Raw genomic sequence first — 27,041 nt, forward strand, 5'->3', positions numbered from 1 at the left:
GCCGCCGCGCTTCCCAAGCGGCGCACTATAGCAGTGCACCACCGGGCCGGCCCCCAGCGTGACTTTTATATGTCCAGTTTATCACAGTGAAGAGGATCTGTCTCTCCACTGTGTTGACTGGGTTGGCATGAGCTTGGCTGTTTCTCTGTCCCATGGCTGCCATCCGTATGGGTCACGGTGTTCGCAGAGCCTTGCTCCCCTGGGCTTGTGGCCTGAGACAGCTGACTGCTCTGTCTTTCCACATGGAGCTGCTTTGACAGGTCTCCTATTTGACCCTCTTCGTTTTCGGGCCAGCACATTCTTTTCCTCACTTTCCACTTTGTGACGGGTGGTTTAGTTGCTGGCTTGCTTTTGCTTTTTCTTTTCTCACTCAATCACTCTTATATCTTCTTTGACATCCAAGTTCAGAGAATGTTGAAAGCCAGCTAGAAAATGGGGAAGCTGAGAGAGAATGTCCAGTTCTTTTTAATGTGTTCTACAGAAATAAAGTTATGTACAGGTTAAGCATCCCTAATCCTAAAATCCCTAATCTAAACTCAATGGAAATGGGGCATTTCAGATTTCAGATTTTTGGACTAGGGATGGTCAATCAGTAGGAATAAATGCATCTATTCCAAAATCTGAAAAATCTGAAATCCAGAACACTTCTGGGTTTCAAACATTTCTGATAAGGGATATTCAACCTGTGTTAAAACATGTAGACATAATGTTTCCTTATAAGATTAAAGGTTTTCTTTAGGCTGGATTTCATTTCTTTGAGATAGAAAACATCAAATATTTATTATAGCTGTTTAAATGAGTTCATCTCATTTTTAAAAAGTATGAAGTATTTCAAAATTATAAAAAAAGTCAGTGGATAATGTGACACCTCTGTGCTCACTGCCAGCTGTATCAAGGCTCATATCATTTCAATGCTTGTTGTTTTTCAGCTTCAGATGACCAGAAAATCTTCAAAGATGGGGGGACATGTTCAGAAATGAAAGTGACACAAAGGCCTGATCGATGTAAAGGCCCTTAATGTGTTGTTTTCTTTGTAGCTCTCCTGTGAAGAAGCCAAGTCTTCTAAAGGCCCAACAGTTTGAGGGAGACCTTTTTGATTCTGGCTCTGAGGGCTCCGAGGGTCTCGGGCCGTGTGTGCCGTCCCTCAGTACCCTGATAGGCACTGTGGCTGAGACATCTGAGGAGAAGTACCGCTTGCTCGACCAGAGAGACCGGGTCATGCGGCAAGGTATGGCATGGCACATAGTGGTGGAGGTTCCAGAGTGTCTGGTAAGGTTATGGTGGGATCATTATCTCGGGAGCTACCAGGAAGGGAGTGACCCTTTTCACTGGACTCTGCTGCCGATGAGTCTTATCATCTACCAGTCTTCCTGGGGGGTGAGTGTTGTGTGTGTATGTACATATATATGTAAATGCATTTGTTTATGTATGCATAAAATAGCTGTGGGAAGATGCAGAAGAACCTGCTCATGTTGTCAGCAGAGAGGGAGGGGGGTATCTGAAGGACAGAAGTGAGGGGGTGCTCCACTTCCGACATTTTTACACCTTTGGAATGTTGAATTGTGTGAGTGTATTACTTATTCAAAAAGTAAGTATTTCATTCACCTTAGAAATATATGTGGTGACCAAAAATGAAAAGACACCTGTACTCTTCTATGTAAATGTTGTTTTCTTAAATTTCAACTGTAGGAGTTTCCTTTTTTAAAAACGGTGAATAATTGGAATAATCATCTTACTTTCTTAACACAGTAATAAAAGCTGCTATCATACGTTATAGCACTGACATGGTGATTTTTATATTCAAAATACAATTATTATTAGGTATTAGAATTTTTCATAATGAAAATACGGTATGTGTATTTTGAGTTGTGAAGTCATTGCATAACATTTCATTTAAAAGATACATTTGTAACTATTTAATTCTGTGGGTGATAATAGCATACTTTTCAGGTAAGGACCCAGTTAACATCCTGTTATATCAAAACATGATGAATACTGAGACAGAGTTTTAAAATACTGATATATTTTCGGGCCGGCCCGGTGGCGCACTGCTACAGTGCGCCGCTTGGGGGCGTGGTGGCGCTCCCGCCGAGGGTTCGGATCCCACATACAGACCGGGCCGCTCACTGGCTGAGCGAGGTGCGGGCGCAACGCGGAGGGTTGCGATCCTGTTGCCGGTCCCGGTCTGGTACGGGCGCAACACTGAGGGTTGCCATCCGTTGCCGGTCACGAAAAAAGACAAAAAGGAAAAAAAAAAAAAAAAGAAATACTGATATATTTTGAATGTTTGCATTTAGCAAATTGATCCTTTTGGCAAACGTCCTGCACTGTGATTGTTTATCATTGAGGTCGTTATAAGAGTTTGGCAGTGCACCCAGCTCTAAGTGAGGTTGTGCTCCCATCTTTAGTCCTGGGGGCATCTTTGTGAGCCTCAGTGCCTCACTGCCTAGCAGGATTGGTCACAAGTCTCTTTCTCTGAGGCCCAGAGTTTTTAAAATACTTCTTTCTTTTCCTTTGTAATTGTGTGTGATTTATTTTTATTTTTCCTTTTATCATTATGAAAATTCACTTCTTTGGGTTCCTGGTAACTGTTTGGTACAGCTTTGCCTTTTACTTGATGTCATTTAGCTCGGGTGAAAAGAACTGATTTGGACAAAGCAAGGACTTTTGTTGGGACGTGCCTGGATATGTGCCCTGAGAAGGAGCGGTACATGCGGGAGACACGGAGCCAGCTGAGTGTGTTCGAAATGGTCCCAGGGACTGACCAGGTGGAGCTCTGCATCCCCCCGGGGGGTGGGGGTAGGGTGTGCAGAGGAGAGGAGGCTTTTTCTTTTGTAATTTCTGTACGAATGGATATTTGATTTGGGCATTAGCTGTTTTCAGAGGGTGGTGGGAAATTGTGTCCTTAGTAGTCTTGTTAAGCTATATTGTGTTGTGACATGTTTTCTGAGCAATCTTTGTGTAATGTGATGGGGCCACATGGTACTTATACATAATGAGGTATAGATGTAGTTTTTGTTTAAAAAAATTTTATTTTTTACAATTTATTTCTATCCTTTTCTGTGTTTATGTTTTACGCATTTAAATTATGATCTAGGGCCGGCTTGTGGCTCACTCGGGAGAGTGCGGTGCTGATAACACTAAGGCCACGGGTTCGGATCCCATATAGGGATGGCCGGTTCGCTCACTGGGTGAGCATGGTGCTGACAACACCAAGTCAAGGGTTAAGATCCCCTTACTGGTCATCTTTAAAAAAAAAAAAAAAAAAATTATGATCTAGATACAATTTTCTATGTATCTTTTTCACTTAAAATTATATCATGAGCATTTTCCTGTTATGATGAGCTATAAGTATTTTTAAACGACAGTATATTATTTGATTATATAGCTCTGTCAAAACTTCTCATTTTTGCAATCAATAGGCTGCTTCTCATTTTTCAGTTTTTCACATCCACTGTACCCACTTCATGTGTGAGGAGCCCATGTCCTCCTTTGATGCCAAGATCAACAATGAGAACATGACCAAGTGCCTGCAGAGTCTGAAGGAGATGTACCAGGACCTGAGAAACAGGGGTGTCTTCTGTGCCAGTGAAGCAGAGTTCCAGGGCTACAATGTTCTGCTCAATCTCAACAAGGGGGACATCCTAAGGTGAGTTTTCATAGTTGACCTAAGATGTATGAAAAGGCAAGATTTGAGTAGGAAAAGAGCTTTTAATTTAGCAGTAGCTGACAGTTCTCTCTGGTAGAAAATGTTGGGATGGTGCAGTAAGAGACCCTGGTCTGGGCTGGGCAGTCTGCCAAGTTGAGCTCGGAGCAGCTCACCTAATGTGGGCCCCACACGCTTGTTTCTGAGAACTGTTTTTCCTCACTGGTGAGAGAAAATGAGGAAGAAATGCTCCCGATGAGACAGGTGGGTGAATGAGGACAGGGAATCCCAGGATGCCCTTTCAGAGCTGTCACCAGTTTGCTGTTTCTGAGTAGTTTTGTCAAAGAGCTGAGTGATAAGAGAGGAAAAAATTGTGTGAAACAAAAATGCTGAGGAGGGTACTAAGAGTGAATGAATTTTAAACCCTGGTCTGATATGTAAACAGACATGTACGTGAGGAACATGGCAGAGTTTTCTGGCCTCAGTTTGTGTTGCTGGTGAATTGAACTCAGTGGTGCTAGTTCCAAGAGACCCTTATTTAGGACGAAACTCTTTTAGCTTAGTATTTTCCTGAAGAACCTTGTTGCTGAATATCTAGACATGTGATTGGTTTTAAGTTTTAAAATAGTCTTGTAGATAATCTGGCTGTGTGGTCTTTTCATATGTGACAAGCATTTGTCCTCCATCTTGAAAAATTCAGTCAAATCAATTTATTTCTAAACAAAACAAAGTTAAAATTTCTGTTTCTTAGACTTTGCTGTCAAACACAGTTGGCAGTCAGTTGGCATCACTTTAAAGTAACTTTTTGGTAATTGATTCCTAAATTGTTGCTTAAATTTATTTACTCATCATCTTTTTAGAGAAAACCTTTGTCTATCAATCCAGCCCATAAGTGGTAGCTTTGAACTTTGTAAATTATAAATTTAATGGCACATTTCACTATTAAGATCCTCTTTCTCAGTATGATCGAAATCTAGGTATTTATCAGATATATCTTCATGGAAATTTTGTCTAATTAAAAATAACATTCTTTAAAAAAAAAGAACAAACCAAAAATAACATTCTAACTTCTTTTATCTCCTTTAATTAACAGAGAAGTACAACAGTTCCACCCTGCTGTTAGGAACTCCTCTGAGGTGAAATTTGCTGTTCAGGCTTTTGCTGCGTTGAATAGTAATAATTTTGTGAGATTTTTCAAACTGGTCCAGTCAGCTTCTTACCTGAACGCTTGTCTTTTACACTGTTACTTTCATCAGGTGAGTAAAACAGCTGTGCTTGCAGAATTGGAAGAAAGCGTGTTGTTACTTGTGACATTTAAGTGCTTGTTTGTTCCAAGAGCTTTTCCAGGCTAAGTTTCATGGAACTCTCACAGCGGCCCCATGAGGGGGTTACCAGTGTTATGGATTTTGTGGGGCTGGTACGATTGATCACTACTGGGAAAGGCTGTGCAACGGAGAATACTGTTCTGTGGTTCAGATAAGAGAAATCTCTTCAGAGTGACATCACTTGAGTTTAGCATTACCGTCTTCCATGAAAACAAACCCAAAAGCAAAAATACCTTATCATACACACAAAATCCTTAACTTTAAAACACTTAGTGTTACTAATCTAAATTTTCGGAGTGAGCCTGATGATGCTAAATTCATCTCAGCAAATATCCAAGTGCCTGCTCTTTGCTACGTGCTATGCTGTGCACTGTGCTGTGCTGGGGAAGACCAGTCTTTTACCTTGGATTTTGCGTAGGATGTAAACTCTTGGTCTCAGAATTTCCAGTCAGTTCTTTAGCTCCATCCCCATGGGGACACTTGGGGATGATGATAGAGCAGCCCCTGGAGCACTTCCTGTACTCGGCCCCCACATGTATGGGCTCAGTGAGAGGTGACAGGTACCCTTGCCCACATCCTAGAGCACACCCCGGCCTTGCACACACCCTGCCGCCCACCCCCACCATGGGATGCAAGGGTGCTGTAAGGGAAGGAAGCCGCCTGGGAGACTTCAGGACTGCCCCTCTCAGTCTGTGACTCTTGAGTCATTTCTCTTCTTTGTCACACACTCAGTGACTAACCCACAGTGAAGTCCCAGGCAAAGAATCTTGCAGCTTGCTGGTTGTCATCAGATGTGGCAATTGCCAGTGGAACTGAAGTTCTGGTGCAAATGAACTGGTTTCTAATAGCTCATCATTTGAGGACTCAGTAAAGTTGTTAAATGAAACTTATAGTTAATATTTTTGAGTGATGATTTAATGTTATTGGAATGTTGGCCATTTTTAATAACCAAACAAAAGAGAAACCTAAGTTTTTTTTCTTTAGAAGAACATTGTCTTCCCTGGCAGTGACCCATAGTCCCATTGTCTCTGGCCTCTTCTCCCCCGTCCCTCCTCAGCTCCACCTGCAGGGTTGCACCCCCCCCATGCCTGCTGCAGGCTCTCCCCTCCCCCAGGTCTTGGTGCAGCTGCCACCTTCTCAGCAGGGCCCGCCTCACCAGTGCTCCCTGTCCCTACAGGTCAGCATTTTGTTGTTCTTGTTCACTGTTGTATGCTCAGTGTTAAGAACAGTGCCAGAGGGCTGGCTGTGGCTCACTTGGGAGAGTGTGATGCTGATAACACCAAGCCAAGGGTCCAGATCCCCTTACTGGTCATCTTTTTAAAACAAAAAAACAACAAAAAAACTTGCCAGGCACATAGTGAACACTGAGGAAGTATTTGAATTGACATTGGAAAAATACTAGCAAAGTAGTCCCCCAAATCTCAACACACAAACATATTTTTGTTAGCATTTTTATGTGTTTCTTTGTCTTCTTTTTTTAAGTCACTTGTTACGCTATGAAACAATAACTGAAGTATAAGAACTGTTATACTTCATTTCTTATCACGCATTTGTCCATGGCGTTTGGTAGTCTCCGTGGTAGTTCTTAGCACCAATGTAGCTTTTTGCTGAGTGGACACTGCATGGTTCACTTTCCATGCCCTTGATGATGGATGGTCTGTCTTCTAGTTTTTCTTATAAACCATAAAACCTTCACAACTCCTCCTTTTCTTTTTTTTTTTTTTTTTAAAAGATGACCGGTAAGGGCATCTTAACCCTTGGCTTGGTGTTGTCAGCACCACGCTCAGCCAGTGAGCAAACCGGCCATCCCTATATAGGATCTGAACCTGTGGTCTTGGCGTTATCAGTACCGCACTCTCCTGAGTGAGCCACAGGCCGGCCCTACATCTCCTCCTTTTCTATGAGACTGTTTTCTTAGCATGCATTCCTGGGCCTCTGCCACTCAGCAGATGGCCTGTGATCCCTAAGCTCAGGATTTATATTGCCAAACTGCCTTCCAGTAGGACTGAGCTACAGCAGGAGCCCCCGGTCCCCATGCCAGCCACTTATGTGGTCATGGGGCAGCTGGCTGTTTGCATTTATTTAACTGGGCATCACTCTCTGAGACTGCAGTGACTTGGCTTCTTTCAGATCCGCAAGGATGCTCTCCGAGCGCTCAACATTGCGTACACCGTGAGCACCCAGCGGTCCACTGTCTTTCCTCTGGACGGCGTAGTGCGCATGCTGCTGTTCAGAGACAGTGAAGAGGCAGCAGACTTCCTCAGCCACCACGGTCTCGCTGTCTCTGATGGGTAAGAACTGAGAGTGGAGCTGTGGGCTCTGTCTCCTTTTTTCTTTTTTAATTCTGATGAAGGGCTGCGAAGTGCACGGTGCTTGCCGGGCCTGGGAAGAGCATGTTCCATGTGCTGTCTTCCCAGTGTGCAGGCGAATACATGGAGGCTCAGAATGGCTGGGGAATGTCCCCAAGGTCACACTCTGGTGGTCAGCAGATTGAGGTTCAGACCAAGTTCTTTGTGACTCCAAAATCACTGCTTTTCACGAGTTACCAAGAAACTAAGGGTAAAGGCTAGGACCTTCTTTATTCTGTCCCTTGAGGATTACCTTTGGGACTTGTGACAGGCCACTGCCCACCTCTGAGGGCCAAGATGCAAGCTCAGGTGAGCCAGGCCAGGGCCTTCTCTACTTTGCAGTCAGAGCGTATTGAGACCATGATGAAACTCATGGACCCTCTCCCAGGCACATTATACTCCACACTCGCATTGCGGTCTCCCCAGCCCCTCCCTGCTGTAACTCCCAGCGAGCATGCCCAGTGTGTGTTGCTGCAACTCGTGGCTGTTACACACCAGGCCAGCTGGTTCCGTGCAGTCATAGAGAAGCTCCAGGTCTGGCAGCAGTGGGTGCCTTTTCCTTCCCTCCTTGTTTACATATAGCCTGTGGTGACTCAAGATGGGGTTTGTTCTTTAACCCGGGGGCTTCCGGCACTGCAGCTGGGCATCGAGAAGGCAAAGCTGACATCTCTCTGGTGACACCTGTCTGTGGGCTCTTTGTGGTCTTGGTAGCTATCCTTGTTTACATATAGCCTGTGGTGACTCAAGATGGGGTTTGTTCTTTAACCCGGGGGCTTCTGGCACTGCAGCTGGGCATCGAGAAGGCAAAGCTGACATCTCTCTGGTGACACCTGTCTGTGGGCTCTTTGTGGTCTTGGTAGCTACGTCGAGCTGAACCGGTCTGCATTCCTGGAACCGGAGGGATTATCCAAGGCCAGGAAGTCAGTGTTTGTTACCAGGAAGCTGACGGTGTCAGTTGGAGAAATCGTGAATGGAGGGCCGTTGCCCCCCGTCCCTCGTCACATCCCTGTGTGCAGCTTCAATGCTCAGAACAAGTACATTGGGGAGAGCCTGGCCACAGAGCTGCCGGTCACTACCCAGAGACCCAGCTTGGAGGTGGCAGGTGAGTGAAGCTGGAATCGTGGGAAGGGAACCCGCTGCATTTCGCAGCAGAGCTTCCTGGTAGGCAGAAGCATCTGTCTTGTTTGGGGCTTGGAGTGTAGTTCTGAGCTCAGTGCCCAGAGGTTTCTCACTGAGATGGGCTGGAGGGCTTCCCTGACATCACAGTGCTGGTTTTCCACATGAAGTGTAGTTGTCCCGCATGGAATACTGTTGGGAAGCGCCCTGCCGTGGTCTCAGGGAGGGCAGGCCAGCGCTTCCAGTCCCTGTGTGTTGTAATGCCGTCTTTCCCTGTGTTTCCTTTCAGGTGGTGGGAGAGGAGAGGAGGCTGATGCAGAGCTGGACACGCCTACAGCTGGTCTCCTCCCAGAGCCTCTTCCTGCTCCCACACTCTCGCAGGCACCTCTGCCTTATGTCCCGGCACTGACGCCGCCCGTGGCACCCAGCCTCGTCCAGCCCTCCGCACAGTCAGAGCTGCTTCCTCCAAAGCCCATGCCCCTGTACTCTGATGCGGTAGGGAGTCTTCTAGGTCAGGGCTCTGAGGGGCCCACCACCCTGGGGGCTGGGGCTGTGTTGCTTCGTCTCACAGGAGAGGAGCCAGGCAGTTGAGGGGGGGACATGCCCATGGCCACTCAGCCCAGGAGGCAGAGCTGGGCCGACCCAGCCAGGGTAACTGTAGAGCCCTGTTGGTATTACAGTAGTCAGAGTGGCACTTAGCACTTCCCATCACAGTGCTGACCAGCCCCTGAGTGTCTGGTCTAACTGAGCCCAACATCTGCTCACGTGAGATGGCCAGTGCACAGGCTGACTCAGGACCTGTGGGATTGCGGGCAGTGCCATGTACCCACTGACAAGGGTGTCCTTGGTGTTGAATAGGATACATCCACCACCCAGTCATGAGGCTCGACTGTGTCAGCCTGGCTGCTCAGGGTCAGGCACTAAGCACCTACGCTGTGGGGGATCAGGGAGTCCTGAGGGGGAGAGTAAGGGATGGCCACAGAAATTGGGGGTGTTGTGTGCCAAACAGAAAGGGGCCACAGGCACTGTTGGGGCCATCTGCTGGGCAGTCATCCAGCAGGGAGCAGGCCTGCCCTGTCCCCTCCAGAAGGCACCTTTGTTCATCAGGGGAAACCTTCCCGAGGCAGCCTAGCAGACCCCATGTCAGGGATCATGTGTTTTTGTTGTTAGACACCTTCAGACAGTGTCCAGTGACAAGATCTTGCCTAGGATTTCTGCCCTGGGTGGGACGTCTTATTAGACCCTGTGCTGGTCTCTCCATAGGACCTGGCGCAGGTGGTGGATGAACTCATCCAGGAGGCTCTTCAGAGGGACTGTGAGGAAGTCAGCACTGCAGGGGCGGCCTATGCAGCCGTAGCTCTGGGGTGAGTGGCCCCTAGCACCTCTTCTGCTCTGAAGCTGTGGGCGCTGATGTGTGTGCTGGGTGCTGCACCCCATCCCTCCAGACGTTTCCTAATGAAGCTGCTCTAATTCTTCAGCAAGAGATGGCAGCTGCCCACTTGTATAGTCTGGAAGCTCACAGGGCCAGCTCCAGGGACAGTGGTGCCTCCTTCAGGCCTAAGTGTTGGCCTTGTCCTTTAGGCGGGTGCAGTTGCTCATGTCCTGACTTTCTGTCTCACCTGGATGCCTCTTCCGTTTGTGTGTGCCCTGTGAGAAACATTCAGTTCATTAAAGTTTATAAATTAGCGCCGGCCCGGTGGCGCACTGGAGAGTGCGCTGCTTGGAAGTGCGGCGGTGCTCCCACTGAGGGTTTGGATCCCATGTGGAGACCGGTTCCCGCTCACTGGCTGAGCGCAGTGCGGGCGCAACACCGAGGGTTGCGATCCCGTTGCCGGTCCCTGGTACGGGCGCGACACCGAGGGTTGTGATCCCGTTACCGGTCAGTAAAAAAGACAAAAAGGAAAAAAATAAAAAATAAAAAATAAATTAAAAAATATTTTTCTTTAGAGGGTTGTGATCCCGTTACCGGTCAGTAAAAAAGACAAAAAGGAAAAAAAAAAAAAAATAAAAATAAATTAAAAAATATTTTTCTTTAGGGGCCGGCCCCGTGGCTCACTTGGGAGAGTGCGGTGCTGATAACACCAAGGCCCCGGGTTCGGATCCCATATAGGGATGGCCGGTTCACTCACTGGCTGGGCGGGGGGCTGACAACACCAAGTCAAGGGTTAAGATCCCCTTACCGGTCATCTTTTAAAAAAAAAATATATATATATTTTTCTTTAAACGTGATTTAAAAATCTAGGGAAGTGAAAATTAGCTCATTCCCTGTTAAAAAATTTAAAATATGCACTTTTACTTGATGTCTTAAATGTAATAATCAGTCTTTCTAAGCTCTTACACAACTTCTGTAAAGCTAATTGAAATCTAGTAAACACAGTAAATCCAATTTTCTTAAAGATTTCAAACATTTTTTCAAAATCCCAGTACACAAGAAAGGGGACAATGATAAGGAAAGGTGTTAGTTTGCCTTCGTAAAATACAGACTACAGTAAAGGATCATCAACCTTGTCGATAAGTTTGATTCATTTTTCTACCCTGGAGTTAGATACATTCTATTCGATGGAACTAATAAGAAATATTTCCATGGGCTTAGTTTTTTTTTTTTCAGTGTGGTAAAACATACTCAACAAGATTTACCATTTTAACCATGTTTAGGTTTATGATTCAATGGTATTAAGTACATTCACAATTATGGGTATCCACCACCACTGTTTCCATTATGCCACACATAAACTCCATACCAATTAAACAGTAACTCTTCACCCTCCTGTTCCCCCAGCCCCTGGTTACTGCTCCACTGTCTGTTTCTATTCTAGTACCTCGTGTGAGTGGAGTCATGCATCTATTTGTCCTTTTGTGTCTGGCTTATTTTACTTAGCATAATGTCTTTGAGGTTCATCTACGTTGTCACATGCGACAGGATTTCAGTCCTTTTTGTAGCTGAATAATATTCCATTCTGTATATACCCCCCCATACCCCATATTTTATTTATCCACTAATCTGTTGATAGGTGGTTTGTTTTCGTCTTTTGAGTATTGTAAATAACGCTACCATGAACATTGGTGTACAAATAACTGTTTGAGTCCCTGCTTTCAGTTCTTATCGGTATTTGCCTAGGAGTGTAATGGCTGAATCATGGGATCTACTTTCAGTTTTTTGAGGAACCACCAAATTGTTTTTCATGGTGATACCATTTTATATTCCCACCAGCAGTGCACAATGGAGGGTTCCAGTTTCTCTTGTGGCCTTGCCAACACTCATCTTCTCGTTTTGGTTTTTGTTTGTTTTTTATAATAGCTCTCTTAACATGTGTAAGGTATCTCATAGTTTTGATTTGTATTTCCCTAATGACTTGTGATGTCGAACATCTTTTCACATTCTTATTGCCCATTTGTATATCTTCTTTGGAGAAATGTCTATTCAAGTCCTCTGCCCATTTTTGACTTTGGTAGTTTGTTTTATTTTTGTATAAATAAAGGAGTTTTTTGTATAAATAAGGAGTTTTTTTATATCCTGATTATTAATCCCTTGATTTGCAAATATTTTCTCCCATTCTGTGGGTTGTCTTTTTACTCTTTTGATAGTGTTTTTTGATACACAAAAGTTTTAGATTTTGATGTAGTCCAATTTATCTGTTTTTCTTTTGTTGCCTGTACCTGTTGTCTGGTCATCCAAGAAATCATTGCCAAATCCAGGATTGTGAAAATTTTCCCTGTGTTTTCTTCCAAGAGTTTTATGATGTTAGGTCTTGAATTTAGGTCTTTAACCCATTTTGATTTCGTTTTTGTATATGATGGAAGGTAAGGGTCTAACTTCATTTTTTGTATGTGGGAATCCTGTGTTCTCAGCACCATTTGTTGAAGAGACTATTCTTTCCTCTTTGAATGGTCTTGGCATCCTTGTTAAAAATTATTTGACCACATATAAGGGGTCTTCAACAAGTTCATGGAAAAGTTTTTCGTCTTTTAATTCTATTTTTTCACAAGCTTTTTGAAGTACCCTCATATGTGAAGGTTTATTTCTGGGCTTTCTGTTCTATTCCATTGGTCTACATGTGGTGCCAGCACCACACTGTTTTGATTACTGTAGGTTTATAATGAGTTTTAAAATCAGAAAGTGAATGCTTCAATTTTATTCTTTTTCAAGTTTTTCACTATGGGAGTTCCTTGAGATACCATGTGAATTTTATGATGGGTTTTTCTATTTCAGTAAAAACTGTTGTTGGTGTTTTGATAGGGATTGCTTGAATCTGCAGATTGCTCTAGACAATATCATCATCTTAACAATATTAAATCTTTCAGTCCATGAATATGGGATTGCTTTTCCATTTATTTAGGTTTTCCTTAATTTCTTTCAGCAGTGTTTTATAGTTTTCAGTTTGCAAGTCTTGCCTTCTTGGTTAAATTTATTCCTAATTACTTTATTCTTGTTGATGCTATTTTAAATGGAATTATTTTCTTAATATCATTTTCAGATTGTTTATTGCTAGTGTATAGAAATACTGTTGAGTTTTATATATTGATCTTTATCCTCCGATCTTGCTCAATTCGTTTATTAGTTCTAGCAGGTTTTTAGTGGATTCCTCAGGATTTTCTATATGCCAGATCATGTCATCTGTGAATAGATATAGTTTTATTTTTTCTTTCCAATTTGGATGCTTTTTATTTCTTGTTCATGTCTAATCGTTCTGGTTATAACTTGCAGTAATGTGTTGAATAGAAGTGACAAAAGTGGGCATCCTTGTTTTGATCTTAGAGGAAAAGCTTTTGGTCTTTTGACACTGAGTATGATGTTAGCTGTGGGTGTAACATATATGGCCTTTATTATGTTGAGGAAGTTCACTTCTGTTCCTGGTTTATTAAGTGCTTTATCATAAAATGGTGTTGAATTTTGTCAGCTGCTCTTTCTGTATTAATTGAGATGATCGTGTGTGTATGTTTCATTCTATTAATGTGGTTGTATTACATTGATTGGACTTTATATGTTGAACCATCCTTGTATTCCTTTCATAAATCCTACTTGGTAATGGTATATAGTTCTTTTATTATGCTGCTGATTTCAGTTTGCTACTACAGTCATGTATCATTTAACAATGATATGTTCTAAGAAATGCATCATTAGGTGATTTTGTTGTCATGCAAACATCATAGGGTGTATTTACAGAAACCTAGATGAGATAGCCTGTGACACATCTAGGCTATATGGTATAGTCATGGTTGTATTATGTTGTTTGGACTTAAACGTTGTTATACAGTGCATAATTGTATTTTGTTGAGGATTTTTGCATCAGTATTCATAAGAGAAATCATTCTATAGTTTTCTTGTAGTGTCTTTGGTCTGGTGTTGATATCAGGGAAATGCTGGCCTCATAGAATGAGTTAGGAAATGTTCTCTTCAGGTTTTTGGAAGAGTGTGTGAAGGATTGGTGTTCTTTAAGTGACTGGTAGAATTTACCAGTGAAGCCTTCCACTCCTAGGCTTGTCTTTGATGGTAGGTTTTTGATTACTGAGTCAATCTCATTAGTCACAGGTCTATTCAGATTTTCTGTTTCACCATGAGTTGGTTTTGGTAGATTGTGTGTTTCTAACAATGGGCTTTATTTTTATGCTAAAAACCAAGTGAGGGCCGGCCCGTGGCTCACTCGGTAGAGTGCGGTGCTAATAACACCAAGGCCCCGGGTTCGGATCCCACATAGGGATGGCCGGTTCGCTCACTGGCTGAGCGTGGTGCTGACAACACCAAGTCAAGGGTTAAGATCCCCTTACCGGTCATCCTTTTAAAAAAAAAAAAAAAAAAAACAAGTGAGTATTTTTTTTCCCCTTGCCAACGTTAGAAGTTTAATGTGGTTTGCTTGGCTTTTTTCCCTCTGATTTTGAATGCTGTCCACTTTGCTCTGTCTAGTGTTTCTAATGCTGCTGTGGAGGATCTATTGACAGCTGCAACCACGGGCATTTTGAGGCACATTGCAGCTGAAGAAATGACTAAGGAAAGACAGCGAAGGGAGGAGGAGAGGCGGCGGGCAGAGGAGGAGAGGTGAGTGTGTCTTTGCAGCGGGTCATGGAGGACAGTGTGTGTGGACACAAGAGAGCGCTGGCCCTGCCCCGTGACGCCCCGACTGTTGTCTACTGTGTTCCCATCATACCCATGCCGGCCCACCCAGCACCCTCATACACTTGAGGGAGTGGGTGGGGGTTCCCAGACCATACTCACCTTGTAAATGGTGGCCCCTTCCCAGCCAGGACAGGCAGGGACAGAGAGGTGGTGTCAGGGAAGCTGGAGTAGGGGTGGCCTGCTGCTGACTCAGGCAGCACAAATCCCCATCTGCACAGTCAAGGTGAAACATAAACATCACTTATTTTTATTCTTATACTTTACTCTTGTGATTTTTTTTTACCCATAGGTTGAAACAAGAGAGAGAACTGGTGTTAACTCAGCTGAGCCAGGGCCTGGCTGCAGAGCTGACGGAACTCATGGTGATGGAGTGCGTAAGGGAAACCTGCTCCCAGGAGTTGAAGTAAGAGAAGCACTGATCCTACAGAGCCGGGGGCATTGGCTGGTTGGTGGGGGGAGGGTTATCAAGGCACTGTGGACAGGCTAGTGCAGTTCAGGATAGCTGGGTTGCACTTAAATTTGGCAAGGAACGTATCTTTTGCATAGCCAAATGATGACATGCTGTGCCTGTACTTGTATGCATGCTGCATCCAGGGAATGGAGGCAGGGCGGGCCTTGGTTTCAATCTCCTCCTGTCAAGGATCCTGCAATGGGCATGGGCAGCAAAAGAATTCACTGGCAGAGTATTCCCCTCACCAGATCATGTGCTGTTAGTGTTTTTCAACTGGAAGACTCTTTTGAGTCTGTTTGATCTATCTCACTTGAGAACTTTATTTAATAATTTCTCTGCAAGCTTTGGGAAGGAAAGAAGTTCCATTTATGAAGGGAAATCTGTCCTTGTGTTAAGCTCCCTTGAGATAAGCCTGAAGGTGTTGGGCTTCCTTGGTATGTATCACAGCTTCCAGTGCAGATGGGGAACACAGCATGTAGGCGGAAGCGTATCATTTAATTAATGTTTCTTTCCACTCCTATTGGGAGCCTATTTCTCTGGTTGCTATAAGGGAGAGACCTCACAACTGATGGATATATGTCAGTTCTTCATCCCAGGAAGGAGTGCCAGAAACAGGAACATCCAGGGCTCACTGATATGCGGGGCAAGTGTTGTTCTGCAGTTCCAGGAGACTTGGAGTTTAGCTCAGCCCCAAGCTATCTTCAGCACCACCAAGGATGGGCTGTTGGAAATGTGTCTTGCTTGCTTAAGCTACTTTGACTTTATGAACAAATGTATTTGCTATAGTCCACTGTGCTCCCTTGGTTGATAGAGTTTTGTTATGAATTTTCTCTTTGAGCTGCTTGTTTATCCAAGGGCTACCACTGCATGACTACAGGCAGCCATCGTTGGTAGCCAACAGCATTTGTTGTGTACTTGAGACACTTCTAACTGCAAATGTCAGATATTGCTTGTGAGGCACTCGCACAGAGGAATCCAAGACCAACGTTGCTTTTATAGCTCTTTTAATAGTTGACAGCTCTTTTTTGGTGTTACAACTCTTTTTGATGTTACAGCACTTTATTGCTTGCGAGCAAGGAGAGCACTGGGAGTAAAGACTCCTAGATCAGTGTTTCCCACAACAAAGGAAAAGACCCCCTAATATAGCCTAAATTCCTGCCCTTTTCCCTCCCAGGTTCCCATTCAGGTCCTCTTATGTAAATGAGGGATGCTGTCCTGCTAATTTGGATTGGCTGATTGTGGGACACAGTCTGTTGGTCACTTTAGGAGCCTAATTTGCCTCTGGCCCCTGGGGGGTGTGAGACTGCTGTTATCTCATAGAGGGTGGGCCCAGGAAGCAGGCAGGGTAAACGGCAGGGGCCAGAGTCTACAGTGGAGCATAGAGTTTCTAAAACAGTTTCTCAAGTGGAAAAGGGAAAGCTTAACAATTAGAAAATGCTTAGAGTTCCCTACAACATCGCTGATGAGAAGATTTTGCAGTGTCTCAATGGTCATTTAAAAATTTAAAATTCTATTTTATTTAGATAAAGGTTTATTTCTTCACTTTTACAGAGTCCTCATTGGGCCTGAAATCTGGCATCCTGTACCATTTTTCCCCCCTATCTTCCCAGGTGTCTGTACTTTAAGTAAAAATGAAAATTTTAACGTTTCTCTTGCAGTGAAGATATAATTACGTTTCAATATTAAGGACATAGAGTCTTGCACTTGTAAAGCAAGCTCTCAGTGTCTGTGGGCCCCCGGTAAAGTGCCTCCCACACCGATTGCCTTGTTTCCTAGGAGTGCAATGGAGACAGACCAGAGGAGCCGCATGGCCCGTTGCTGTGAGGATGTCTGTGCCCACCTGGTGGACTTGTTTCTTGCGGAGGAAATTTTCCAGACTGCAAAGGAGACACTCCAGGAACTTCAGTGTTTCTGCAAGTATCTGCAGCGGTGAGTCCTGAATTCTCATGGGCAAAATCCACACACAGAGGAAAGTCTTTTACCAAATTCAAAATGCCTCAGCTGTTAGTTCCTTTAGTCAATGATAAAAGGATCAGAGAATATTTTATAGCAATAAATACCTGTAATGGACTCTACTCCAATTGGATTATACTTTCAGAAATAGTTGATTACTAACACACACACATAACAGGTTCCTAAACAGTGCAAATTAAAGTGGGGAATGGCAGCTGTCCTGTATTTCAACAAACATTTACAGGGTGCCTGCTGTTTACCTACTGCGCTAGACACAGGGAGACAGCCGTAAACAAACCAGACAAATTATGGCTGTGTGTACTAACGTGTGTGCATTTCCAGAACACAAGTAGAGAAAAAAGGAATTCATAGGGAAATACATATAACATACAAAGAGCGTACATTCAGACTAAATCAATTGTTTTGGATTTATGTATCGGAGTATAACCCTAAAGAAAAGATGAAAAATAGACTCAGCAGAGCAGTTACCTTTGGGAATGGGAGGGCTACCTTACTAGTCATGGCCATGGCTTCTCAATTAGAAGTATGTGGGTGTTTGATTTATCATTAATTTTTAAACTGCACATATATGTGTTATGTATGTTGTATGGTGACTCATTTCATGATGAAACGTAAAGTAGACAATAGTGCACTTGACAGCTGTGACAACGTGAAGGGGGGTAAAGTGAGAAGCGAGTCTCCCTTCCACGACAGCCCACACATATATGTGTTATGTATGTTGTATGGTGACTCATTTCATGATGAAACGTAAAGTAGACAGTAGTGCACTTGACAGCTGTGACAACGTGAAGGGGGGTAAAGTGAGAAGCGAGTCTCCCTTCCACGACAGCCCGTCTTAGAAGCAGCAGCATGTGTGTGCCCATCCCGACACTGTCTTTCATTTTCTATGGTGGCTGCTACAGGTGGGAGCATTCTTGACTCAATTCTCAGCCTTTCTTACTGCATTTGATAGGAGGTGGAGGCCTGGCTGTAGCAGCATATCAAACTTGCCCTATGATTGTTAGTGGCATTGAGGTGTGTTATTGTGAGAATGTACCATAAATGACCTTCCTGGTCCCCTCTTGACAGACATTCATTTCTCTCTTCAGCTATGACAGAGTTGCTGCAGGGACTGCCTTGTACAAATATTTCGCACATCTGCACTGTCTTTAAATTCCTATCGGTGGTGTCTGCTGTGTCAAGGGTTATATGTTTATTAGATTTGAATCCATATTGCCAAAATGGCCTCCAAAGATTGTTCAGTATTAGCTCTTAAAGTCAGTAGCTTCATTGCTCACCACACTCATTTGATATCATGCCTTCCCTGTGTCTAAATCTTAATTCTCATTTGTTCTCATTTTGAGGGCTGTTACTGGAAAATACCTAAACATACTGCCAAAAAACGTGTTTCCCCATGTTATGGTGCTGGAGTGTGTTTTTGCATCTGTCTCCTGGACTGAACCTTGAGAACACCCAGTGATGATACATTGGTGTGTCCCCCAGGTGGAGGGAAGCCGTTGCAGCCCGGAAGAAACTGAGGCGCCAGATGCGGGCCTTCCCTGCAGCACCCTGCTGTGTGGATGTGAACAACCGCCTGAGGGCACTGGCGCCCAGTGCAGAATGCCCTATTGCTGAGGAGAACCTGGCCAGGGGCCTCCTGGACCTGGGCCATGCAGGAAAAGTGGGCATCTCCTGCACCAGGTCAGCACTCAGCCGCTGCGCGCCACCTCGGGGCTCCCTGCCCCACTTGGTTTTGCCAGGAGCTGAGTTAACGTGTATTTGAAGGACACAGACAGGTGGTGTCAGGAAGGGAGGACAGGCGCAGAGTTGCGTTTTGAAGGTTGTTTTTTCCGCAGTTGTGGATGTGTGACTTGCGCCACCACTGGGAACTGGGGCTCATCTCACACGTTTGCATCTTGAAAGCCTTGGGGTCCTGGTAAAAGAATCTGACTTGGAATCACCTGTTCTTCTCTTGGTCTTCCCAGTTTAAGTACACGCCATGTCTACCCTCACTGTGGAGCCAGCTGCAGCAGCATCTGAGCAACTCCACCTTCCACAATCTAGCATCCCCCTCCTCGGGGCCCTTTGGTGTGGCGCTCCTTGCTGCTCTTCCTGTTCACTCTGGGCTCACTCAAACTGTCCAGTCCTGGCCATGCTGGGCTCAGCCTCTTCAGGTCCAGCCTCTCAAGTGTCTCCTCTTGAGAGGGACATTTGGGGCCAAGCTGCCTCCCAGTGGGCAGGGTTGGGCACCTTGGAGGGGCTGCAGTGGTGCACAGTGCTGGGGTCTCATGACACGTCTCTTACTTCTCTTGGTCGTCACGGATGCTCTCTCTCAAAACTGTCTCCTCGGGTTTCATGTGGCCCCATCAGATTCCACGGGCTTCGTCTCTGCATCTGTGAACAGGGTGGCGATAGTCCTGGCCTGTCTCTGGGGTGTGCTGTGAGGTCACAGGGTTAGGGGTGCTTTTTCTGACGTACAGCTGCTTCAGCACTGTGGCCTAGCCTCACCCTGGAGTCATGGTTCTCGAGCTTCCTGACCCCCCAGCTGCCCTTCTCTCCTCAGTCTCCTTCTCTGACCACCTCCAGCTCCATCAGCCCAGCCCCGTTCTTTACTCTTTCCTTCTGCCCCTCCCTGGTGGTCTCTCCCCATCCTTTATTCTGACAGCCCCTCTTGTGCCTCCTCCCTGTGCTCCAGACTCAGGATCCAGTTCCTAGCTCCACCTCTGAACCCTGTCTTCCCCCAGTCTGCCCCTTCTCTGCTCCCAGGACGCCATCCTGTCCTCCTGTGCTCTGGTCACGGACCCTGGCTTGCATCTATTCTCAGACCCACCGTCCTGTAGTTCTACCCTCAGAACATAGCTAAGGCCTGAGCAGATCTCTGCACTCCACTGCCAGCGCTTCTCATGGATTTTTGCCATAGCTGCCTGTCTGTCTGCCAGCTTCCACCCTCGTCCCTACCTCTGGTGTCCTCAACACCACAGCAGAGGGATCCTCTGACACCCCAGTGTCAGTGCCTGCCTTCTCTCATTGATGCCCCTGTGCTGCTCCTTGAGTTGTTGTACCATGGACCAAACCCCCCTCCCCAGGCTGCCCCCCACTGCTCTCCCCAAACCATCAGGTCCTGTTCTGGCATGGCACAGCCATCCTCTCTGCTACCCCTAGAAGTCCTCACACTGGCTCCCCTGTTTCCTTCAGGTCTTTGCTCACATATCACTTTCTCTGACCACCGTAAGTGAAGCTAAGGCACATGCCAGGGCTCCTGCCCTGCCTGTGCCCGTGACCCTGATGCTTCCTGTGTGCACACTAGCCATGTGCAGAGGCTACTCTCTCTCCCCATGAGAGTGTGTGTTCTAGAAGGACAGGATTTTTCTCTGTTTTTTGCTGAATCTCCCATGGCCAGCACACAGTAGAAACTTAATTCATGTTTGTGGAATGAAGCAGTCCTCTGACTAACTTGTTTCTTTAACAGAAAAAGCTTTCTCAGTCTCCTGGTATTTCCCCCCAGGAGATACTCACTAACTGCTGCCTTTTTGCTCAGCCCCTTCTGTGGGCATGGGCTAGTCTCACACAGATGGGGTCGTCCTCCCTTTCTTCGTAGGTTACAGTGGCTCAGGAACAAGACAGCTCACCAGATGAAGGTCCAGCACTTCCACCAGCAGCTGCTGAGGTTTGTCACCCTTCACCATGGGTGCTTCCCCTGCTTAGGGCTCACAGCCTGGCTCATCCATGGTGATCTGTCCCTTCCAGTGATGCAGCGTGGGCACCTCTGGACCTGCCATCCCTTGTGGCCGACCACCTCCCTGGGAGGCAGGAGCATCTGTTTTGGAAGCTGGTGCTGGTGTTGCCAGATGGAGAAGAGCAGTCCCCAGGGAGTGTCAGCAGGTCAGCGAGGGTTTCCGTCTTTGGGATGTGGGGTTTAAATGCCAAGAGGTGGAGTGACTTGTCTGCCCCTGAGAGCATTGGGCGGGGCAGAGCTGCGGGCCTGTGGGCAGAGCCCTCTCGTGTGCGGTGGGAACTCTGAAGCGAAGGGTTACATTTTATTGCTTGTTCTTGCCATCTGTTTTGCTCATCATTCGAAGTTGGCACTTGAAGTTTGATTATTTCAATTTTTATCCAGTAAATTTGGTAATAGTCGCTATGCTCAGGTATATTGATTTGAGACTCTTGAGGAAGATAGTTTATAGTTTGTATACTATAGTTCCATGTTTTTCCCCTTAGGAAAATCTTTTGGCCTTTAAAAAAGAAATCCAAAAAAATTGACATGGCATCGTTTCTTATAACCATATAGCTTCCAGAAATCATAATTTTAAAGCAACTATAGAACATGTTGCTTTTCTTTTTTAACATCTTTATTGAAATGTAATTCATATACTATAATCTTTACCCATATAAATTATACATTTCAGTGATTTTTAGTTATGTTCACAGGGTTTATAACCATCACCATTATCTAATTGCAGAACATCTTTTCACCTAAAGAGAAAATCCATGTTCATTAGCAGTCTCCATGCCTCCCTACCCCCAGCTCTTGGCAACCACTAATCTGCTTTCTGTTTCTATGGATTTGCCTATTCTAGACATCTTATATAAATGGAATCATATAAAATGTAGTCTTTTTTGACTGCTATCTTCCCCTTAGCATAGCGTTTTTTGGGCTCATCCACATTGAAGTATGTATCAGTACTTCATTTTTTTTTTTTAATGGGTGAGTAATATTCCATTGTACGAACATACAGTATTATCTGTTTATCAGTTGCTGGGCATTTGGATTGTTTCCACTTTTTGGCTGTTATGAATAAGGCTGCTGTGGACATCCATGTATAGCACTGGTGTGGACATGTTTGTAGTGCTCTTGGTTATACACCTAGGTGTGGAATTGATGGGTCATACAGTGACTCTTTGTTTAAGTCTTTGAGGAGTTGCCACACTGTTTTCACAGTGGCTGTACCATTTACATTCTACCAGCAGCCCATGAGGCTCAGGTTCTCTGAATACATTACTTTTTAAGCAGTCACTATGGAACACACGCAGGCTGAGGGAAAAGACAAAGGTGTGACACTTACCACACAGGACAGCTGAGCAGAGAAGGGAGTTGGGGTGTTCTAAAAGTATGTCAATGATGATTCATTTCTTAAAACAGCCATCCTCTGATTTGCTAAGTGCATTAGGAAATAGGTCACTTCAGGTCTCAGGCATGAAAAATTTGATTCTGTAAAACGTGTATTTCAGTATTTGCAGATGTTTCCTATTACTGACAATCTTTTCTTAGTACACATTAAATCACGTTATAATGAGCCAGTTCCATGAGTGTCTTATTCTCCCACCCAAATAGAGTTCCTAGCTCCATTTTATTTTATTTATTTATTTTTCCTTTTTGTCTTTTTTCGTGCCCGGCAACGGATTGCAACCCTCAGTGTCGCGCCCGTACCAGACCGGGACCGGCAATGGGATCACAACCCTCGGTGTTGCTCCCACACCTCGCTCAGCCAGTGAGCGGGAACCGGTCTGTATGTGGGATCCGAACCCTCGGCGGGAGCGCCACCACGCTCCCAAGCAGCGCACTGTAGCAGTGCGCCACCGGGCCAGCCCCCCTAGCTCCATTTTAAACAATAACCTGTTTTTCAAGGTCATCTTCACAGTACGATTTGGTATCAGTGGACCTAGATCCATGTGATACTTCTCTTCCTTCTTTTCCTGAAAGTCTTTTTAGTTCAGATTTAGAATTAGATTCTTAGTGTTATTTTCTTTTATCCACAGAATTCTAGCAAATTGGTTAAAAGTCAAGTTCATGGGAGGTGATGGCTTAGTGGATGACATGTGCAGTGAGGCTGGTGGGATTGGGACACTCGCGCTTTTTAATGCGCTCAGCAGCAAAGAGGATCAGATAGTTTCTGTCAACGTGTGTATAAAGGTGAGTGACAACCACTTTGTGTATTTACTTCTGTGATTTCATTATTTTCACTCACTCCCAGACCTAATTGCAATCAGATGAATGCTGTTTATTCTCTGACGTGGTTTTGAAAGAGTGTGGGAGGCTCAGAATCAAGTGTCACAGCTGTCCCTCCTTGTGTCCTGATGGCATCCCACGAACACCTACTTGGTGTGAGGCATCAGGCTAAATTCCAGTAGAGCAGTGAGTCTTGGCTGTCACAGACCTCTGTGAGAACGTGGTAAAAGTTCAGAAACATACTGAAAAATGCACAGGTGCACCTGTAATGTTTTACACCTGATTCAGGAGCCCTGCACTCCTCCATGGGCCTTTGATAGGTAACTCAAGAAGGATCAGAGTCAGATCATTCCAGAAAAATGTAGTGAACGTTATAGCTCACATGGTTCGCCAACTCCTGACATGTTTGTTAAAGTAGCTTCTTGACACATCAGGTTTTACCAAAGACTAATGATTTTTAATCCTATGCAGTTTTCACTAAATTGGATCCCAGTTAGTGATAGATTCAGTATCTGGCATTTCAGTTTATTTGTTTTTGTTTTACATTCAAGTTATCCTCAGTTTTTGATTACAAGCTCTAATTTTCATTCTTTATAGGTGCTCATACAGTACTGAGCTTAACTGGTTCCTGGGAAGTTCTTGTTTAATAAGAGCTTATCTCCTCATTAGAGTCTAACCTGCATAAAGGAATTTTAGGTTCAGCAGATATGTTCAGAAATGAATCCAGGTGTGTCCTTCTTTATTTACTTGTAAAATAGTGGTGCAGGGCGGAAAGTGTAGCTTCAGTGTTGAGCAGACTGGGTGTCAGTGGCTGCCTCTCTGGCCAGCTCTGTGAACCTAGGTGCGGCACCTGACCACAACATGGCACTCACGGTCACCAGCACCAGAGTCTCCTGAGGACTGGCTGGGCTGTGTGCCTGGAGGAAGACTCAGCAAGTCAGCTCCCTCACCCAAGGTCCCGGCTCGACGCCTACACAGCCTGGGCCTCTGTCTTCCTGACAAAGTCGCCTTCATGGCATTCCCTGGCTGTAAGTGTGTGATGCTCCAGTCCGTGTTCCCTCTGTCCTTAGAACTCTTTCCAGTCATAGTTTGGTTATGGGATTTTGTTTCTTTCAGTTTTCCGTTTTAATAATACTGACTGTATTTCTAAATGTAGAAGTAACACATGTATAAAACTTTAAAAATACAAAATACAAGGAAATATAAAGGAAGTACAGTTCTGCATCACTTAATGACAGGGATGTGTTCAGGGTGATTTTTGTTGTGTGAACATATGAAACCTAGGTGGGGTAGCCTGCTGCACGTCTGTGGTCTATTGCTCTGACCACTGTCAGTCGTGTGTATGGTTAATAGTTGACTGAAATGTTATGTGGTGCGTGACTGTATGAAGATAAGAGCCATCCAGGCTTTCACCATTTAGCAGTAACCGTGACTTCTTGGTGCACATTCTTCCCTGTTTTCCTGTGACTACAAAGTCACACTTCACCTAACTAGAAATGAACTAGTATTGTTCCTCTTACCTCTATTTTTAAAATTTTTCCGAAAGTAACATTCGCGTTTAGTTAAAAAGTCAACTATGTGCACATTATTTGTACTGAGGAATAGCAGCCTCTGCCGCTCCTCCTAGCCCCTTTCCTGAGAGTTTGGTTTCCATCATGTTTCCAGATCACATGCTTACACTGCCCTTTCTCAGTTTACCCATTTTAGGTATCCACTGACTTCCCATTAAAATAAGTGTATTAGTTATCTATTACTACATAACCAATTACCCCCGACATAGTAGCTTAAAATAACAAACATTTGTTATCTAATGGTTTCTGTGGGTCAGCAGTCCAGGTGTGGCTTAGCTGGTTCCTCTGGCTCAGGGTTTCTCACAAGGTGGAAATCAATATGTTTGCTAGGTTTATGGTCTCCACTGATCCACTTTCAAGCTCACTCTTGTGGTTGTTGTCAGGACTCACTTCCTTGCAGGCTGTGGCTAGAGACTTCCTCAGTTCCCTGCCACCTGGGCCTCTGTAAGGCAGCTGGTAACATGGCAGCTGGCTTCCATCCGAGTGAGCAGGAGGGTGAGCCAAGACGGAACTATAATCTAATCTTAAAAGGGACATCCTGTCGCTTTTGTTGGATTCTGTCTGTTAGGAGTGAGTCACAAGGCCCAGCCCACACTCGGGGTAGGGGATTACACAGGGATGTGAACACCAGGAGTTGGGGTCATGGGGGTTGTCTTGGTGGCTGCAGACCATACTAAATGAGGCCTCTCACATCACAGTACCACTCAGCCTCCCCATCTTCCCAGGATAGCTGCAGTATCACTTAGTATTACTTCAGTAAGTGTGGCCACATTTTGATGGCTCTGTGACTGCTATTTGCCTCAGTACCGGTAGTGTTCTTTCTATGACCACATTTCTTTATTTTTACTGCAAGGAATAATTACCTTATTTTCTCACATAGTTTCCTCTAATATCTTTAATTTTTACCAGATGGGCTGTGTATGTCTCAGTAAAGTTTTCCAAATGTTGTGTTGTTTCACCTGATCCATCCATGTCCCCTCTCTACTGGTGGCCCCTTCTGAGAAAGGGCCATCCTCTTGCTCCCCTCTGGGTTGATAGCTTGTCCCAGGGTGTGGACAGGGTGTCCCTCTGTCTAGGTAGCATGTGCCTTAAGCCATCATCATGAGCACATGTCCCTGTTCTCTCACCTGGTAGCTCTGTGACCTTGGGCAAGTTCCTTAGCGTCTCTGTGCCACCTATGTGTGGGTACTTTTACTTATTATCCCTGTTTTACTCAGAGAAGTTAAAATAAATTGCCCAAGGCTGTGCGGCTACTATGTGGTAGTAGTGCTCATCAGGTGCTTGAGGATGAAATGAGTTTGTACATACAGAGTCCTTAGAACAGTGCCTGACACATGCCAGGTGCTTGCTCAGTATTGCCACAGCGGCAATAGCAATTTTTTTTGGTTTGGTCCCTTGTGTGATGGTGTCTATCTTTCAGTTGCTGCTGAAGGAAGGATGTGTGGGAAGGGAATTATCTGAGTCCTTTCCTTCTGACGATGCATTTATTTTATCCTCATAGTCGCATCTTAGTTTAGCTCGGTTTGTAGAACTATACATAGAAAATCATTTTCTGGGCCGGCCCTGTGGCACGCTCAGGAGAGTGTGGCGCTGGGAGCGCAGCGACGCTCCCGCTGTGGGTTCGGATCCTATATGGGAATGGCCAGTGCGCTCACTGGCTGAGCGTGGTGCGGGCGACACCACACCAAGGGTTGCGATCCCCTTACCAGTCACGAAAAAGACACACACACACAAAAAAGAAAATCATTTTCCTTCCAGTTTTGCTGCATTGTCACATAGCACCCACTGCTGCGGCTGAGGGATCTGAGACTATTTCTGCTCCTTTCCACGTGACTTAGTTTTGTTTCTCTTTGGGAGCCTTTTCTCTCTGTCCATGGGGTTCTGAAGATTCACTCTGGTAGCATGATGCCAGACGTCCTTCACTCAATGAAGGACTTCACTTCACTGAAGGACCTTGGCAGGTCCTTTCAGTCAGGAGGCTCTGGTTTCACTGGAACATTGTTGTGTCTTCGTGATGCCTCTTTCCTGCTCTTTTTTGTTCTCTCTTGAACCCCTGTCAGATAGATGTCAGACCTCATCAATTGATCGTCCGAGACTCTTATCCTTTCTATCCTGTTTTCTATCTTGTTTCCTTGTTTCCTTGGCTTTATTTTCCACATGTCCTTTTGAACTTTTTATTCATTTATATTAATTTATCTCTTATTTCTTATCCTTGTTTTTTTTTTTTTTTTTTTGTCCTTTTTGAGACCGGCCGCACCGCGCTCAGCCAATGAACGCTGTGAGCGCACTGGTCATCCCTATACAGGATCCGAACCCGCGGCGGGAGCGCTGCTGTGCTCCCAGCGCCACACTCTGCTGAGCGTGCCACAGGCTCGGCCCCTTATCCTTGTTTTGACTTCCTTATAGCTTTTTATTACTATTTTTGGATGTATCATCTTATCTTTTTGAGGAAATGAGTTGTTTGGGTTTAAGTTTTCTTATGTCCTATGCATAATCTGTTTCCTCTGGGTTTCTTTTTTTTTTTTTTTTTACCTTTTTGTCTTTTTTCCTGACCGCCATCGGATCGCAACCC

General features: G+C 45.0%; 1 protein-coding gene across 1 annotated transcript in view; it reads left to right on the top strand.

Annotated features, from left to right (window-relative positions):
• Positions 1-27,041, top strand: part of MCM3AP (minichromosome maintenance complex component 3 associated protein) — a 47,001-nt gene that overhangs the window by 7,205 nt on the left and 12,755 nt on the right. Inside the window, 15 exon segments of the mRNA XM_008577987.1 lie at positions 1,038-1,228; positions 2,629-2,889; positions 3,346-3,649; positions 4,740-4,902; positions 7,102-7,262; positions 8,180-8,421; positions 8,725-8,930; positions 9,699-9,799; positions 14,338-14,469; positions 14,837-14,950; positions 16,775-16,927; positions 18,455-18,652; positions 20,550-20,618; positions 20,699-20,833; positions 22,709-22,862. Coding sequence (XP_008576209.1) covers positions 1,038-1,228; positions 2,629-2,889; positions 3,346-3,649; positions 4,740-4,902; positions 7,102-7,262; positions 8,180-8,421; positions 8,725-8,930; positions 9,699-9,799; positions 14,338-14,469; positions 14,837-14,950; positions 16,775-16,927; positions 18,455-18,652; positions 20,550-20,618; positions 20,699-20,833; positions 22,709-22,862 — 2,584 coding nt within the window.

This window comes from Galeopterus variegatus, unplaced genomic scaffold, assembly GCF_000696425.1.
Source record: "Galeopterus variegatus unplaced genomic scaffold, G_variegatus-3.0.2 Scaffold1614, whole genome shotgun sequence".
Lineage (NCBI taxonomy): Eukaryota > Metazoa > Chordata > Mammalia > Dermoptera > Cynocephalidae > Galeopterus > Galeopterus variegatus.